The 18516-nt window shown below is 41.9% G+C and overlaps 2 protein-coding genes across 2 annotated transcripts in view; one reads left to right on the top strand and one right to left on the bottom strand.

The window, feature by feature from the left end:
* Window positions 1–731: 731 nt before the first annotated feature.
* Tfb2m (transcription factor B2, mitochondrial) lies at window positions 732–15600 on the bottom strand. The gene is made up of 8 exons (XM_027418860.2): window positions 15164–15600; window positions 13862–13950; window positions 10972–11122; window positions 9211–9359; window positions 4692–4781; window positions 3477–3539; window positions 3193–3353; window positions 732–1152 (listed from the first exon to the last, which is right to left on the bottom strand). Exons 1-8 carry the CDS (start codon window positions 15474–15476, stop codon window positions 975–977), a joined length of 1194 nt encoding a protein of 397 aa, XP_027274661.1. The 5' UTR covers window positions 15477–15600; the 3' UTR covers window positions 732–974.
* Window positions 15601–15746: 146 nt separating this feature from the next.
* Cnst (consortin, connexin sorting protein) overlaps window positions 15747–18516 on the top strand; it is an 83558-nt gene continuing 80788 nt past the window's right edge. Inside the window, exon 1 of the mRNA XM_027418859.2 lies at window positions 15747–15942. The gene's annotated coding sequence lies outside the window, so the exon portion shown is untranslated. The remainder of the gene's footprint in view (window positions 15943–18516) is intronic.

Genomic DNA, 18516 nt, shown 5'->3' with positions numbered 1-18516 from the left:
GCAGGCTGGTCTCCAACTCTTGTCCACTCAACCTTTCCACCTCAGCCACTGCTGCAACTGCAGAGGCACACCATTGCACTTAGCTCCTCAGACTTCAGTTACACACAGACTTCTCCCTGAAAGCACACTCACTACGTATGACACAACTAAGGTGAATAAGTCTAGGGTCCCCTTAATATTTCTCTTACGAATTTAGAGACAAAAAAAATTATAAAATACTATGTAAAAAATTTTATTTCTAAAAAAGTTATAACATACTTAAATTTAAACTTTACATTGTATAGTACCTGATAATCCATTTCAACATATTGACACATAAACTAATCCCTTTCTGAAATAAGTTTAAAGTGCTCTCAGTCACTATACAGTTGAAACTAGCATTGACCTGATGGGTCTTCTACCTTCCAGGTCCCAGGACTTGCACCACCATGACTTTTCTAAGTTTAACAGTACAGAAACTGGAGGAAGACACAAGCAATTGGCAACAGTGAAAACTTCGATATTTAAAGATGTTTGACAAAGAGATTTTGTAAAAAGTAAAGAAATTACAACTGGGAATAACCTAACCCTACTGACCTTTACAGTAAATAGGTTTTTTTTTTTTTTTTTTTTTTTTTTTTTTTTTTTTTAAAGGGTTCCTGTGCTGAGGAGCAAAACCAGAGCCTTGGACTACTAGGTTATGTGTTCTACCATTGATCTACAGCAGAGAGTAGTTTAAAACAAAACAAATGTGATCTGATCAAACCGACAACTTTCCATTTTATTCAATTTCAAATAAAAGTGCAACTACTGTTTCTTCTAGTGCATCAAAGGTATCAACTGCAGAAGAAATTATTTTCCTCCTTTGTGCCAAGCAAGGACAGTTTCTCTTCTGTTCAAAGTGCATGAACTTCTTGAAACTCAGTTTTCATTTGTCTCATTATTTCCAAATAAATAGATAAGCAGCTGCAGTTCATGGCTCATAGACTGCTTTCCTAGAGCACAATGTCCTCCAAGCTCTCATCATAGACCCATTTAAAGACACAGTCTTCAGAACGCTCTATCATTTCAAAAAGTCTTTTGAAGTCATGAGGATACATTCTAAGTATTGTCTCTCCAGGTTTTATTCTCACCTTCCTCAGTATTTCAATAGGCTCAACAGTACTCAGAGAACTGAAAAGGAAAATCAAGAAAACATGCTTAATTCCCTTTTACAACAACCATCAGTTAAATCCAAGACAGCCACCTGCTAAGTTCAATTAAAATGACTAGCATACATAATTAAATTTATTTCAGACTTTATATATATAATATATGTAAACTCTCTGTACAGAGATGACTCTGAACTCCTACCTTAACTCCCAAGTACTGGGATTATAGGTATATACTACCATACTTGGTTTGGATAAGAAATATTTACATAAAATAAATGCTAAACCTATAATCTCAGCACTCAAGAGACTGGGCAGTTATTCCTAAAATTTCATAGCTAACCACCAATTTAAGTTTAACGTGGTGCAATCAATTCTCACAAAAATTCTAGTTTACATATTATCATTTTTATTTTTTGATAGGGTCCCACCTGCCTGGTCTGGAACTCACTATGAAGACCAGGCCAGCCTCAAGTTCACAGATCCACCTGCCTCTGCTCCACCAAGTACTGGGGATTAAAGGCATATACCACAATGTGTGTGATTTTTTTTTTTTAAGATTTTATTTATTTATTATACATACAACATTCTGTTTCCATGTATATCTGCACACCAGAAGAGGGCACCAGATCTCATAACGGATGGTTGTGAGCCACCATGTGGTTGCTAGGAATTGAACTCAGGACCTCTGGAAGAACAGTCGGTGCTCTTAACCTCTGAGCCATCTCTCCAGCCCCAGCCCCGTGTGATGTTTTTTAAAGTTAGTTTCACTCTGTAACTCAGTCTGATTTGGAATTTACATTGTAGGCCTTGAACTCATGTGACTGATTCTTCAGCCCCAAGGTCCTGTGAGTTGAGATTATGGGTTTACTATTTATATGTAAACAGTGTGATAGTGCACATATAGCACCTATAATCCCAAGGAAGTAAAGACCAGAGAGTAAGAAGTTCAGTCATCTCTAACTGTACCAAAAGTTAAAATAGTCTGGGATACCTAAAATCCAATCTCAAAATAAATAACTAAACAAGTAAATTAACTAAAATAAATATTTCTAGTCAACAGAACCATTAAGGTTATAGGGTAAATGATGGTTAATTAAAATAACCATTTTAACACTTTTTCCATCTTCTGACAGTACTTTAGTGACTGCTAGTTACAAGGTGAATGGAGAATATGCCCCACCAGCTGGAGAGATGGCTCTGTGTTCAGTTCTTAGCACCTATGTCAAGCAGCTCTGTAACTGCAGCTCCACGGGATGCAAATGCTATTCCGGCCTCCACAGGAACAGCACATGTGTGTACACATAAAAAAAACAAATAAACATAAGATGAAAAAGGACACAATAGCCTTCGAGTATCCAAGATTGTGCTGCTTAAAGATGAATACGAGGTCAGAGGGAGATGTGGAAAATAATGTACAAATGGCAGAAAGGTGTTTTTATTGATGCTTTTTAGATTGTATCTCATGGGTAGGTATGTGCATGCTATGTGTGTGGTGCCCACAGAGGCAAAGTAGGGGGTATTGTGCTGGAGCCCCAGGCACTGGAATTACAGGTATTTGTGAACCACTTCTCAACCATCTCCCCAGTCCAGAAGGAAGTATGATGGGGGAAGTCCTTCTGTGTATATGTCTCTTTATTGGTTAATGAATAAAACACTGTTGGCCAATAGGGAAGCAAGATAGGCGAGACAAGGAGAGGAGGAGGATTCTGGGAAATGTAGTAAAGAGAGGAGGCCATGTAATTCCAGGAGGAGAGGATGCATAAGTACTTATTAAAAATACATAAATTAGTAGTTTTGGTTGATAATTAAGACTGAGCTAGCAAATAAGAAATCCTAGTCATTGGCCAGAAGCACTGTAACTAATATAAGACTGTGTGTTATTGGGGGGCCCTGAAGTGGCAGCAGAACCCCAGCAGCTGGTGGAAACTTAGAAAACTATTTGGAACAGGTAAGAAACACAGGTACACCTTACTCTAAATAACAATGTGAAAAACCTCCTTATAACACAGTAGATAGTTACATTAAATCACTACTTTTATAGTGTTGAATTTCTACTTACCGTAAATGTTGTATTATTGGGGAACTGCGCTTCCCAAAGCAGTGTTTGACCATGTGGAAAAATATATCATAGTTCAATGGACTTAGGTGTTCTGTAAATAAAGTTCTACGAGGAGTCAACTGAATAAAATATAGATTTTGTTTCATTGATTTCAACGATTCCTAGACAGAAAAGAAAATAATTTTTCTCAGTCTCGAACAATAACAGGGTGAAGCATTGGTCCTTACTCCTTCAAGCCACTTGCTGCAAGTGTGATGAACAGCAATGGCACGGTTTGTTCTTACCCCAAGCTTTGAGTTCTCTGAGGACCCATTTTCGTTATGCATACTAAATGATGACCAAGGTTCCTGGAGGAAGAAAGACAGACAAGGTATTATTTTCTTTTTTTTTTTGGTAGGTCTGTGTGGTATGTATGCACATGGACATGAAGGTTGTAGGTTGTTTTCAGGTGTTTTCCTCATTCTTTCAACGTTACTTTTGAGTAAGGGTCTCTTACTGAACCTGGATCTTATGGATTCTGTAGGACCAGCTGGCCAGCAAGCCCCAAGGATCATTCTGTCTCTGCCTCCCCGAGCTCTGATATTAGAACCATGGGCTCTTTTTTCACATGGATGCTAGGAACAGAACTCAGGTCCTCATACTTGCACTAAATTATAAGCACTTTACCAACTGAGCCATCTCTTCAACCCCAGGACAGTCTCTTAAGTTTACACAGATCTTAAATGAGGCCTAAGGCTTCTCAATTGTGTTAGTTGGTTCTCATTAGTCAAAATGCTTACATATGAAACTGTCTCATAAAACAAAGCAATGTAGAAATATTCACTATATTAAAGAAAAAACCCAAAAAGACAAGAAAAGCATAAAAAAGCAGAAGTATGTCATCTATGTCACTAGAGATTTCTGGGCTATAGAACTACAGTATTGATTCACAAAATGTCCTTCTTGTAGAGCATGTCTCAAACAAACCAAGTTTCCTAGTTGCTTGTTTTGTTTTTCGAGACAGGGTTTCTTTGTGTAGCCTTGGCTATCCTGGAATTAGATCTGTAGCTCATACTGGCCTTGAACTCCCAGAGATTCATCTGCCTCTGCCTACCAGTGCTGGTTTTAAAGGTGTCTGCTGCCACCACCACTCAGCATGTTTCCTAGTTCTATCATGAGCTAGTTATATGACTTTTATGACTAGAGAAAAAAGGTGGCAAACAAGTGTCAGGGTTAATCTCCCTTCAACGGTGATAACAAACACCTTCAGTCATAGAGCTCAGGTAGAGGGAACTCTGTGAATCTGAGGCAGGCCTGATTTACATAAGGAGTTCCAGACCAGGTAGGGCTACACAGTGACACCCTATCTCAAAAAACAAAACAAAACAACTAAACAAGTTGGAAAATAATGAAATTAAATCTTTTAGTAAATTAATCTTTTAAATTAACCGTTAGTGCATGGTATGTGCTTACCAGTCTCTGAGTTATAAAGTTCTCCTGGCATCTGAGACTTTACTTACCATGTGAATAAACTTAATATCACAAGCCACTTGCCAAAGCACACTCAATACTTGATATAAATCTGGCCTCTTAGGAGTCGCGATTAGTCTCTGGTGAAAAAAGAAAATAGACAAATTATGCTACATAGATATAATCAAATCAAATGTTGGATCTTAACTTTTAACATCTTAATAGCTTCTAGAAATTTAAATGAAAAGCTGAGAACTGGCCAGGTGTGGTGGCACATGCCTTTAATCTCAACTCTATGGAAGCAGAGGCAAGTGGATCTCTGTGAGTACCAGGACAGGACTACTCACAGAGTCCCTATCTAAACAAACCAAAAAGATGAGGACTAAGTATAAAACATTAACAATAAGTATTTCCAAGTAGAGTTTTCCTTTTTGAAAACATGTGGTATCAACATATAAAATTGACTGTTTATGAGCCGGGTAGTTAAGAGCACTTGCTGCTCTTCCTGAGAACTGGAATTTGGTTCCTAGCACAGACAAAAGGCCACTCAGAACTCACAATTGTGAGCTATTAAATTGTGCATCAAGAATTGTCAAGCCTGTAACACTAGCTCCAAAACCTACTAGCCTCTGTGAAGTACAAGCACACACGGCATAAATACATACATCTAAATAAAAATATAAACAAAACCAAACCACAAGCCAGAAAGATGGCTCAGCAGTTAAGAGCACTGATGCTCTTCCAGAGGGCCCAGGTTCAATTCTCAGGACCAACATGACATGTCACAACTGTCTGTAACTGCAGACCCAGAGGATCTAATGACCTCCTCTGACCCTCTCAAAGACTACATGCTCATGGTACAGACATTCAGGCAACAATCATGTGTATGAAATAAAAAGAAACAAAATCTCAAAAAATACATATGAAATTACTTTTAATAATGTGACTACTTTTAATAATGTGACGTTTCAGGGGAAAATCTTATTTAAGGAAAACTAAAATAAAAAATCTGTAATGACCAGACATGGTAGCAAATACCTTGTTACCTCAGCACTTAGAAGACTAAGGCAGGGTTCCTTTGAGTGCAAGGCTGGCCTGGGCCACATAGCAAATTCCATACCCAGCCCAGGTTACAGAGCAAGGCTGTTTCAAAAACGAACAAACACAAATAGGAAAAACTCATCATTTTGCCACAGACACAATTAAGACAGAAATAATTCCTACACTATGGATTCAACAACATAACAGAATAGCATGTACTATGGAGAAAGATAGGTATGCTAGAATTATGTATTAGGTGAGCTACTAAATTGTGCATCGAGAATCATTATAGGGGGCTGGAGAGATGGCTCAGAGGTTAAGAGCACTGACTGCTCTTCCAGAGGTGCTCAGTTCAATTCCCAGCAACCACATGGTGGTTCACAACCATTCATTATGAGATCTGATGCCCTTTTCTGGTGTGCAGCTATACATGGAAGCAGAATGCTGTATACATAATAAATAAAATCTTAAAAAAAAAAAAAAGAATCATTATGGCTGGGAATGGTGAGATGGTTTACTGGGTAAAAGTGCTGGTCACCAAGCCTGACAACCTGAGTCCAATTCCCTGGGACCAACATGGTGAAAAGAGAAATGATTCCTGCAAGTTTTTTTTTGCTGACTCTCACATGGTTAACAACCACGTGAGTGTGGTGAGCGTGAGTGAATTCAAGTGTACACACATCCACAAAATAAATAGTTTTGTTGTTGTTTTGAGACAGGGTTTCTCTGTGAGGCCCTGGCTGTCCTGGAACTCACTCTGTAAACATGGCTGGCTTCAAACTCAGAGATTCACCTGCCTCTGCCTCCCAAGTGCTGGGATTAAAGGGGTTCACCACCATGGCCCAGCAAAGCTGACTCTTGCTGGACATTAAGGATGATACCATCAGTGAATGGAAGGTATCACTGAGAAAGGACCCCATGGAAAAGTCCATGTTAAAGAAGCTGTAAGAAAGAAAAAATTTTGGGTCTCATATAGCCCAAGCTGGTCTGCAACTACACACTGGAGGATGACCTTGAATTCTGGTCCTTCTCCCTGTCCTATTAAGTGCCTCCCAAACAGTTGGATCCTACTAAGTGCCTCCCAAATAGTTGGATCACAGATTTGGCCATTGTGGCAACTTATATCCTGATGAGCACTGTTACATACTTGGCTCTCATTTCTTTGTTTATACATTGTATATATTTATATATCTATTGTCTACTCTCATTCTGCCTGGCTAGCCAGTAATTTACTATCTGGGTGAGGACACATTCCCTTATCTCTTGGACCATTATCCCTTCCTAGGGTTCCTTTATGTACAAATGTGCACTGTCAATTACACTGGAGCAAAGCTCTGCACAGGAAGCATTGATCCATTAGCAGATTCAAACAGCATCGCTTAGGGCTGCAGGATGCCTTTTCACTAAAAAGGAGAAAAGCAGAGGCTGCTGTCCCTGCACCAAACTCCCAAAGAGCAGACTAAAGTCAAACTGGAGCCACTCAGACTTGAGTTCCACACCACCAAGGTGAACCCATGTTCTTTATTTACTTTTTCCAGAAACCAGGGACAGCCAGAGTTCCCAAACAAGCCAGGCACAACTTGCCAAGATAATGACAATCCCTCCAAATTCATCCTCATACAACAAATGTCATCGGAAAGAACCTGGTAGTGACCAATTTGCTACTTTTCAATTGTTTGCTATCCCTGTTTCTGCTTTAGGAATATAGTTGTAAAATGACCAAGCAGCAGCTATTGAGTTTTAGTTTAACTTTCTTCTGCCCTCCACTGTCTATAAAATCAACCTCCTCTGATGATTTATTGGGACTTGTATTCTATTTTTAGTGGAAAGAAGTGTTGATATACCCTCATATCAAAGATAAAGTCAGTCAGGGTGATGAAAAACCAAAAAGAACAAAAGATTTTGGTAGAATTTGCTTCAAGAACGATATGCCAATTATTGGTAAGTAAATAAAAACTATGTTCAACACAACTAGCCATTAGGAAAACACAAACACAATGAATGAAACACCACTTCATCCAATTACGAGACAGTATCAAAAACACCAAGAAAGGGCCAGCTAGCTGATGCAGCTGGGCAAGCTTGCTGACTTCGGTTCCATCCCTGGAACACACCTTTGACCCACACACATATGGTGTGGCATGTGTGTACCCACATCGACACACTAATAAGAAACACAAAATTAGCTGGATGTGGTGGTGCATGCCTTTAATCCCAGCACTTGGAAGGCAGAAGCAGGCAGATCTCTGTGAGTTCAAGCAAAGCACGCCCAGGACAGCCAGGGTTGTTACACAGAAAATCCTTTCTCAAAAAACAAGTAAACAAGCAACAACAAATCAAAACAAACAAAAAGAACCTCACAAAATTAAATAAACAAACAAACACAAGTATGATAGGGGAAAAATTCGGAATACTTCTGCACGACAGTTGGGAAATAGTGTATCTAGCAAGAAAAGTAGTATGGCACATCCTTAAAAATTAAATGTAGAATTACCACACAAACAATCCAAGTTCTAAATATATGAATCAATACCCTGAATGCGGGGGCTGGGGAGACAGCTCAGGTGTTACAGGGTTTGCCACAAAAGCCTGAGGACCTGAGCGTGTTTCTCAGCAACCAATGGAAAAGCCAGGCACAGAGGCTCACGTCTGTAACTCATCACTCGGAGGCAGAGGCAAACGAAATTTCCTAGGGAGAGATCCTTCTCAAATAAGCAGATCAGTGAATAAGTAAAATAAAGACAGGAAAAAAAAAAAGCAAATGGAAGAAGCAGACGGCTCCTGAACAGTGATATCAGAGGATAACTCCGCCTTTACATATCCTCCTGCACACCATCCCTGTCACAACCTGAAAGCAAACTTGTGTACATGGCAATTTTATTGGTAATATTAGAGGTGGAAGAAGTCAAGTGTTCTTTCATGGATGAATACATATTTACTGAGTACATATAGCAGAATAATACTCAGCTAAAAATGAAAAAAAAAATGAAATTTCAACACACTTTATCATGAAACTTGAAGATACCATGCTAAGTGAAATAAGCCAGCCACAAAAGGACAAATGTAGTTATGACTCAAAGCCAAGCTCACAAGATGATGCCAGGATAATGGTTCCAAGAGTCCGAGGAAATGGGAACTTGGGGAGTTAAGTGTTCAGTGGACTATCTAAAGAATTTTGGATGGGCTGGGAGATGGCTCAGTGGTTAAGAGCACTGGTTGCTTTTTCAGAGGTTCTGAGTTTGATTCCCAGCCACCACATAGTGGCTCAGAACCATGTGTAACAGGATCTAATGCCAGAAAGACAGAGCACTCATACATATAAGCAAAAAATTTTGGAGCTAGACAGCAAGTCTTGGATATATAATATGATTGTACTTAATGCCACTGAACTGTACATTGTACAATAATTAAAACTCTCAAATGTCAAGGCCCCAAATTAAAATTTCAGCTGACGCTCCTCGGAAGACTACAGCATTCTTTACAGCACTCTCTCACAGTAGCAATACCAGTCACCTGTTGACAACCCACCTGGAATTCTTTTTCAGTAACAAACAGATTCAGTTCTATTCGTCCGTATCTGTATATAGACTCGCAGGAATACAGATCAAATAGAGTTTTCCAAAGTATTCGTCTTTCTAATTTAGTTGGTAGGATTCCAAATACTTTTATAGGAACACCTGTTAGGGATACAAAAACAAACTTGCATCGTTTCTTAAAACTTTTTCCTATGATCGCATTTTACTGATGCAAAGTAAGGTGACAATGGTAACTCTATTTCAGTTACAGGTACGATGACTGATGACAGCTGGGTGACACCTTTAGAAAAGGTGGGTAAACGGCCCCCAGAATGTCTCGTCTACTAGTGAAGTAAAATGAGAAACTGTACGTGGAGCTAGGGAGAGGGCTCGGTCAGAAGAGTTTACTGTGCAGGCAGAAGAACCTGATCCCAGATCCTCAGGGTTTGATGTCCAGTCTACCTAAATAGGTTCCAGGTTCAGTGACAGACAGGGGGCGATTGAGGAGGACACTCAACACCAAACTTTGGCCTCTACATGCATATACACGCACATGTATGTGCGCACACACACATACATGTACACAAATATATAAGCATATATGTACACATACATAAAGAGGAAAAAAGGAAGAACACAAAAGTTGCTGTACTGGTTAGTTTTAAGTCAACCTGACACAAGCTAGAGTCATCAGAAAGGAAGAAGCCTCCATTGAGAAAATGCCTCCATGCAATCAGGCTGTAGGGAAACTATAGAGCATTTTCTTAATTAGTGATTGTTGGGGTAATGTCCAGCCCATTGTGGGTGGTGCAATCCCTGGGCTGACTGTTCTGGGTTCTATAAGAAAGCAGGCTGAGCAAGGAGGAGCAAGCCAATAAGAACTTCTTCATGGCCCCCGCATCAGCTCCTGACACCAAGTTCCTGTCCTAATTTCCTTCCATGTGTGAATTTACACAAAATTAACCCTTTCCTTCTCAAGTTGCTTTGGTCATGGTGTTTTATCACCGCAATAGTCACCCTAAGACAGTTGCCTATAGCAATGACAGAAGGAGGAGACACTAGGAAAAAATAAATATATAAAGAATTTTAAATAAAAAAGGTGTGTGGTGGTGGTTTGGGAGTGGCACTATTAGGAGGTGTGGTCTTTTGGAGGAGGTGTGGTCTTTTGGAGGAAGTGTGTCACTATGGAGGTGGGCTCTGAGGTCTCATCTATGCTTCAGCAACACCCAGTGAGACAATTCACTTCCTGCTGCCTGGGGATCTGCATGTTGAACTCTCCAGCACCGTGTCTGCCTGCACACCACCATTCTTCCAACCACCATGCTCCCTGCCATGACGATAATCTGCTAAATCTTTTGAAGCTATATGCCACCAATCAATTAAATGTTTTCTTTTAAAGGACTACCATGGTCATGGTGTTTCTTCACAGCAATAGAAACCCTAAGACAAGGTGATATGAGAGACTTTATATGAATAACACATATTTAAACATATATTTATATGAAAATTCTTAAGTACAGTCCCATGTACAATGAATATATACACTTACAATTCAATAACTAAGTCCCCCTTAATAAACAACTTGTCCTGTACAGAAATAAAATGGTAATTTATATGCAGAAAAAAGGAACTGGCATGTTTAGTCTAAGAGCAGTTGCTTACTAAGTGAACAATCTAAACCTCATTACATATTACATACATATCTAGATGACCCATACTGGTAAAGAAAATGCTGTCTATAAAGAAATTAGCTTTAAAGAATGGCAAAAATTACCTGCTGACCAAGGAACTGGATTTATTCCCAAATCCTTAAAAATGATACGTGAATTATATTCTGGTTTTACCACTTCCTGATGTCTGGGATCAATTTTAAAGAAGTCACTGTGAACCACTTGCAGCAATCCATCCAAATGCATCCTTAAAGACTGAAGGGACAAGGAAGTGACATCAGAGATCTCGTCATGTACACCGTGTTACAACCCACAGCTCTATCTCAAAAAATAAGAAAAAGTTTAAAACAGCTGAGCACACTGAGGCAAGTTTGCAATCTCATCACTAAGGAAAGGGAGACAGGAGAATTACAAATTCTGGGAGGGCCTGGGTTACACAGTAACCTTAAGACCAGCCTGTATACAGTGAGAGCTGGTCTTAAAAATCCAAGGGTTGGGTGGGCTGGAGAGATGGCTCAGTGGTTAAGAGCACTGGCTGTTCTTCCAGAGGACCTGGGTTCAATTCCCAGCACCCACGTGGCAGCTCACAACTGTCTACAACTCCAGTTCCAGGAGATCTAACACCTTCACACCAAAGCACATAAAATAAATTTAAATAAACTAGTTTAAAAAAAAAAAAGAGTTAAAAAAAAAATCCAAGGGCTGGGAATGTATAAAGCTTAATGACAGAACATCTGCCAAAAATGCACAAGGCCCAGGGAGGCTTTACAGCACCTCGAACACAATAAGAAATTCAAAGATTTTTTTTAAAGATTTATTTATTTATTATGTATAGTGTTCTGTCTGCATGCGTATCTGAAGATCAGAAGAGGGCACCAGATCTCATTTTGGATAGTTGTGAGCCATCATGTGGTTTCTGGGAATTGAACTCAGGACCTTTGGAAGAGCAGCCAGTGCTCTTAACCTCTGAGCCATCTCTCCAGCCCAAAATTCAAAGATTTTATGTGAAGGTACAAATATTAATATACCTCAAATTTAACAGAGGCACTAAAAGTCAATTACTGCAGGAAAAAATGATCAAAGTGGAAGTTTTCTAAGAGGTCTGAAACACAAGTAACCTTCCCCAGGAGCCTGTGGAGCTCAGTAGGACAGAACTCATACAGCATGTACAAGGCCATGGATTCAACCACCAGCACCACATTAAAAAATAAACCAAGACAGGCACGGTGGCACACGCCTTTAGTCCCAGCACTCGCAAGGCAGAGGCAGGTGAGTGAGCCAGCCTGGTCTAAGAGGGAGTTCCAGGACAGCCAGGACACACATGGAAACCTTGTCTCAAAAAAGCTGAAATAAAAAACAAACAAAAATCACCAACAAATTTTCCTTTCTTTTTGTTAACTGCTTTCCATGTTTATAAAGCTGCCTCCTTTGGACAGTGTGGGGAATTTTAAACAGTCTCACTAGGTAGCATTGGCTGGCCCAGAACTTACTATGTAGAAGAGGCTGACCTCTTTGGTGATTCCTCTGCCTCCCACATGCTATAGGATTAGAGGCACTTAGAAGACAGAAGCAGGATGAGGCCAACCTGATCCACCATGGCTCGCTGGCATCCCCCCTGCCCCCTCTCATTCTCACAAATTTTTGGGGAAAAGTCTATGTAGCCCTGTCTGATCTGAAATTCCCAATGTGGACTAAGCTAGCCTTGGAACCTAATGACTCTTCTAATGCACCAGCCTTGTGGGATCGCAGGCATGTGGCACTTACTTCATCTGCCAGACTCACTCTCACCACTGGGGTTTGTACCCTAGACCTTGTTGTTCTACCACTGAGCATAACTGCACCAGAGGCCAACGACGACTCAATACTCAAAAGTTTCATTTTTAAAAAACTCAATCTTTAGATGCTGTTGCTATTTCCACAGTTTTTGTTGACACACAGCACTTTAAAATCAAGGCATTCATTCTCCATGCTTCATTTTAAGTTCTAACTCAGTTTACACTGACGCGCTAACCTAACCTAAGTACTCACTCTTGAACTTTAAGCTCACAAAATGCAGGGACACAGCACAGCCTACAAAAATGAGCAGACAAGCTTAGTGACCAATTATATATGTCACTCAGGTATACTGTAAAGGAAGGGGAATATGTGATATGTTCCCTCCTGGTCTTAGGGGAACAAACTACACTCATTTAATAAAAGGTAGGTTACCAACTGGAAGGCGTAACACACTTACTAACTTCAATTTATTTAACAAGTGGTCCTATCTAGATTTAGAGGAAAGTAGCCAATTTTATGCTTACAGTCAATGGAGAATGGCAGCTATGTGGGGATGAGCTTGCATAAAAGGAGTGTGATCTACTCTAACCAACCAAAGGTGGGAACAGACCCCGGGCCTGTCTGACCAGATTCTTAGTCTCTTCTGTGTTTGTACCACACCTTCCTTCTGAACAGAGGGGAAGGGCTCTGGAAGAAAAGGTCTTATGATCTACTATGAAATGAGATAGCTCATTTCATATCTCTACAGGCAGCTCACACAGAAAGCCAACAATAACCACAGGGTATGGCATGGTTTGCTTTGCTATGAGGTGGTCCTAGTATCTATGACTGCCCTGTGGGAACAGGAGTTCTGGTTTCTATGGCTCAATTTGAAGGACAAAGGTAAAGAAAGAAATAGGAAAGCAGAGGTACCTTATTTCCACGGCTACACCTGTGGGTTTCCAATTGGCTGTTATTTCAAAATACTCAGCATGTCAATGTGTCATACTTTGAAGTATCATTTTCTGGGCCCCAGTAGGAAGTAGAAAACAGATCCCAGAACTCCCAAGTTTTTAGTTACTCAACAAGCACTGAAAACTCAATGGGTCCTAGTCTTTAAATATTAGACATAGTCCCTAAAGGTCTGTAAGAAGAAATTATGTGCTTAATTTCACTTCTCTAACCCACTCAAAGTTAGTGAATGTTACAGCAAATTACTTTAGGAACATAAAAATATACCTTTAAATGTGGAATAAAAGTCTTTTCACTTTCAAAGGCAATCACTCTGGCACCGGCTCTAAGTAATGCCTCAGTCAGGATTCCAGGTCCTAGTATATTAACAGAAAAAAAAAAAAAAACCAACTTTATTTTAAAATAAACAACATAGAACATAGTCCGTCCGTCCCCCCCCAGACCAGGCTGGCCTCAAACTCACAGAGATCAGCCTGGCTCTGACTCCAGAGTGATGGGATTAAAAGTGTGTGCCACCAAGCCCAGCTTAATATTTTTCCTTTTTTTGTTTGTTTGTTTTTGAGATAGGGTCTCTCTATGTAACCCTAACTGTTCTGCAACTAGCTATGCAGACCAAGCTGGCTTTGAACTCAGAGATCAGCTTGCCTCTGCAGGGATTAAAGATGTGTACCACAATCTGGCAACAACCTGGTCTCTCTTTCTCTCTCTCTTTTTTTTTTTTTTCAAGAAAGGGTTTCTCTGTGGCTTTGGAGGCTGTCCTGGAACTAGCTCTTGTAGACCATGCTGGCCTCGAACTCAGAGATCGATCTGCCTGCCTCTGCCTCCCCAGTGCTGGGATTAAAAGCGTGCATAACCACCGCTCGGCAAACCTGGTCTCTTTCAAAGCAGACTTTTAGACAAGTTTTAAAATCTCACATTCCCAGATATGATTCTTTTTATTTTTAAAAGAATTTATTTATTTATTTATTTATTTATTTATTTATTTATTGTGTATACAACATTCTGCTTCCGTGTACATCTGCACACCAGAAGAGGGCACCGATCTCATAAAGGATGGTTGTGAGCCACCATGTGGTTGCTGGGAACTGAACTCAGGTCTTCTGGAAGAGCAGTCGGTGCTCTTAACCTCTGAGCCATCTCTCCAGCCCCCTGATTCCTTTTATATATGTAAAATTGATTGCGTAGTTAACTTGAACCCACAGCAGGTCAGAAACAGCGCATTCCAGGATGTCAGGGACAGCGAAACTTACATTCCTCAACAAATCTCACAAGTTTTAGAATAAAAACCAGTATTTAAGATTCCGGCTTACTTCTGAATCATGGACTGTCTGAAAGCTTGGGGGAAAAAACACACACACACACACAATTCAGGGCCAGTGAGAACACTCAGGGAGCCACGGCGCTTGGCCGCTAGCCTGGCCACCCCATTTCAATCATCGAGACCCATAAGGAGAGAAGTGACCCTCGCTAAGTTGCTTTTTGAACTAAACACACGCGCACATAATAAACAAATCTGGTTTAGGAAACCAGGGATGTAAAGGCTATGAGCAAAACTTCTGCCCCTCTCACCTGGATTGCACTCCAGTAAAAGTTGACGGGATGGGTTGTGGTAGCCCAGCAGGTTCCGTACCAGGTTCTTGGCCAGTTTCTTGCATGCCACGTAACACGTAGGCTCGGAGCGACCCTTGGGTGCAAAAAAGGGCGACTCCTCTAACTCAGGATCAAATAACGGCTGCATGTAGAAGTCAGAGAAGCCACGACGGCTCTTGGCTTGCCAGTCCTTCCGCGCCGCAGTTCGCGACCCCAGAACGCAAGAGCGAGCGGGACCAGCAAACACTGACAGCGCCAGCCGCGGGGGCAGCCCCATCGCCGGGCCCCACATCCTGCTCTAAGGTTCACCGCAACCACCGGCCGGGGTAGCTCCTGCCAAGAACAAGAAGCGCCGCATGGCACGTGCGACAGCACTCCGCCTCACTGGGCCGGGCGGAAGAAAACACTGCGAACGGAGCATGCGAACGCCCGAGCTTCCGCTTCCGCCCAGGCTCCGCCCCCAGACGCCTATGAGTGGACTGGACTCTCCGGGTGTGTCCGGGTTGGAACTCTATGGTCGCCCGCCCTCGGCGCTTCCTCTCTAGCCGCTCGCACTCTATGCTCCTCGGTCGGGCGAGCCGCCGGGAGGGGCGCGCGGAGGAGGCGGGGCGGGAAGCCTGGTGGTGTCCGAGCCTCCGGGGCCGCGGGAGCCCGGAGCCAGCTGTGTGACAGCTCGTCGGCCGCCATGTCAGCCCGCGGGGCTGGAAACAGACCCGGCGGCGCCCGCCGGTAGCCCTCGCGTTGCCTCGGATGCCCAGGTGAGGAGAGCAGCCGGGCTGCAGGGGATCCGCCGGGTCGCCGCGGTCGCGGAGCTGGGGACCGTCGCTCGCTCCTCCCCGGGCGCTGTCCTCCCGGGGAGTTGCAGCGGGTCCCTTCGCATCCGCCCCCTCCCGGCTCCCCCGGCTCCCCGGCTCCCCCGGCTCCCCCGGCACCCCCGCTCTTGGCGGGTGTGCTGCTGTCGCGCATCGCGCCAATTTCTCCGCGCGCGCTCGCCTCCCCGGGGATCCTGCGGCTTCTACTCCGCGTCGCTGTCTCTGCTCGGCGGCCCGTCGCCTGCGCTCGCTTTCCCGCGGGCGGTTGTTATTTACCCCCGTCCCTTATTTACCCTCCACCGCCACCTTTTTAGTTGCCAGGAACCGCCTAGTTGTATTCCTCCTTATCCTCCCCCTGGGCCAAGATTTACCTTTTCTTTTTAATATGCATGTTTGCGAGACTTACATTTAGGGCTGAACGAAAAATAAGATTTGAAAGCTTAAAATTCTTTGCTATGTTAAAAAGGATTAAAGCCTTAGGAAGGAAACGTCTTTATTCTTCTGGGTAAACTTAGTTAAGCACATTGTACTGTAGAATGCAGTTTAAAAGGCCGATTGCAAAGACTAAAAATAGGATGCTCTAATGGGAATTTTGGCAGTCTTTGGGGCAGGGTTAGAAGATCCGATTCTTTGAGAGTGATTGCAGTGTTTGGGGCATCGGACTCAAAGCTTTGCCCATTATCCTTTCCATCAAGGCAGGGAGAAGCTGCGGCCAATCATCTCCCTAGTTTAAAATATGTACAATCCTTTCTGCTTACTCCGCTGGCAGCATAATTGAGCTTGGCATTTAAATGCACAAGGAAAGAGTTTCTGAGGAATGTGTCACCTGCCAAACATCCTGAAGATTATCCTTAGCTGATGAAACTAAAGGACAAACAGAATTGACACCTGAAGATGGCCTCTTTTGAATAAGCTAGTACAGTGCTATTAACTGTTTTGGAAATCCCAAGGACTCATTCACTGATCTTAATTTTGTTAAGTTCGTTTGTTTGTTTGTTTAATTTCCTTCCTTCACTGAGAATTTTGTAGCCAGGCATGGTGGTGAAAGCCTCTAATCCTAGCATTCAGGAGGCTGAGGTTCCACGAGTTTGAGGTGCGTTATGAGTTCAAGGCAGGCATAGGATATACTCAAACCATGTCTCAGAAAAGGAGAAAAACAAAGATGATCATCCCCCCAAAATGAGCATTTTTATAAACTCAGAAGTAGTCTAGATTCACCCCTCCCAGAGCAATATTTTAACAACTGAATATAGCAAAATGATTTTTTAAATGAGAGCAATGACAAAGTTCACTTACCAAGTGTATCCTTGAGTCTTTCGCTTTTAAAGTAAGCCTCTTAAGGCAAGGGTACATAATGTAGCTCAGTGGTAGACCACTTGCTTCTTAGCATGTATCAGGCCCTGAATTCCATACCTGGCACCACAAAAGGTAAATGTACTTAACACTGTGGGAAAAGTACATTTTTTAAAATTTCATAATGCCTGCGGACCACAGCCTAATCAGTTCTAGAGATCTTAGGACAGTGTTTATTTTGCTTTTTAACAGCTGGCCGGAGAGAAGTTATATTTATTTACCGTTTTCCCCCTCTCCCCTTCTTCTTTAGGGTCCACACCCTGGGCCTTGCACAAGCTAGGCAAGTGATATACCCCCAAGCTACCCCCCAGTACCCTGTTTTGGTTTGTGTATGTGATGTACGTGTGTGTACATGTTGGTGTATGCATGCGTGTGTGGTGTGGTGTCAGATGACTTCCTTAGTCACTGTCCACTTTACTTTTCTGAGACATGTTCTGTCCCTGAACGTGTCCCTAACAGATTCTGTAAGGCTGGCTGGCCAGAGAGCACCAGCAATCCATCCCCTAAACACTGGGGTTATGGATTTGCATCTTTGGGGATCAGGACTCGGTGTTCATGCTTGCAAATGCTTTACTGAATAAGCCTTCACCCTTGGTCTTTTGAAAGACTGACTGTAATTTAAACTGGTCTTAAACTCGTCATCCTCCTGCCTTGACTGGGATTGCAGGCATGTATCATGTGCTCAGTTGTTTCCATTTTCATAGTGTTAATGGTTTACTTGTTTGTGTCTGCAAGTACTTGAGTAATACAGAAACCACCTCCACCCCTAGGACCCAGACGCTAAAAATGAAACAGTCATTTCACTTTTAAAATAATTTTTGTTTTGTTTTGTTTTGCAAAACAAGGTTTCTCTGTGTGGCCCTGGCTATCCTGGAACTCACTCAGTAGACCAGGCTGGCTGCAAACTCAGATCTGCCTGTGAGCTCTGAGATTAAAGGCACTTACCACCATTGCCTAGTTTAAAATGAATCTTATAATCAGCATTCACACCTACATTTTTAGAAAAACTTAGTTAAGGTATTTGTGATCATAAAATTGTGTTTTGTTTTTTTTTTAATCCTGTGTTGTTTTTGCCCCCTTGAAGTAAATTTTCTTCTTAATAGTGCTTGCTGGTACTTTTTGGCTGTCTTTAAATTATTTTTCATATTAAGTTATCATAATCAAATT

Source organism: Cricetulus griseus, chromosome 5 (assembly GCF_003668045.3).
Source record: "Cricetulus griseus strain 17A/GY chromosome 5, alternate assembly CriGri-PICRH-1.0, whole genome shotgun sequence".
Taxonomy (NCBI): Eukaryota; Metazoa; Chordata; class Mammalia; order Rodentia; family Cricetidae; genus Cricetulus; species Cricetulus griseus.
This window is presented reverse-complemented; position numbering and strand designations above follow the sequence as displayed.

Coding starts and splice junctions, on each gene's coding strand:
- Tfb2m (XM_027418860.2), bottom strand. CDS start 15,476: ATGTGGGGCCCGGCGATGGGGCTGCCCCCGCGGCTGGCGCTGTCAGTG. Junction 4,782..9,210: donor TTACTGAAAAAGAATTCCAG/GTGGGTTGTCAA, acceptor TTTTTTCACCAG/AGACTAATCGCGACTCCTAA. Junction 3,354..3,476: donor CAGAGAACTCAAAGCTTGGG/GTAAGAACAAAC, acceptor TTTTCTGTCTAG/GAATCGTTGAAATCAATGAA.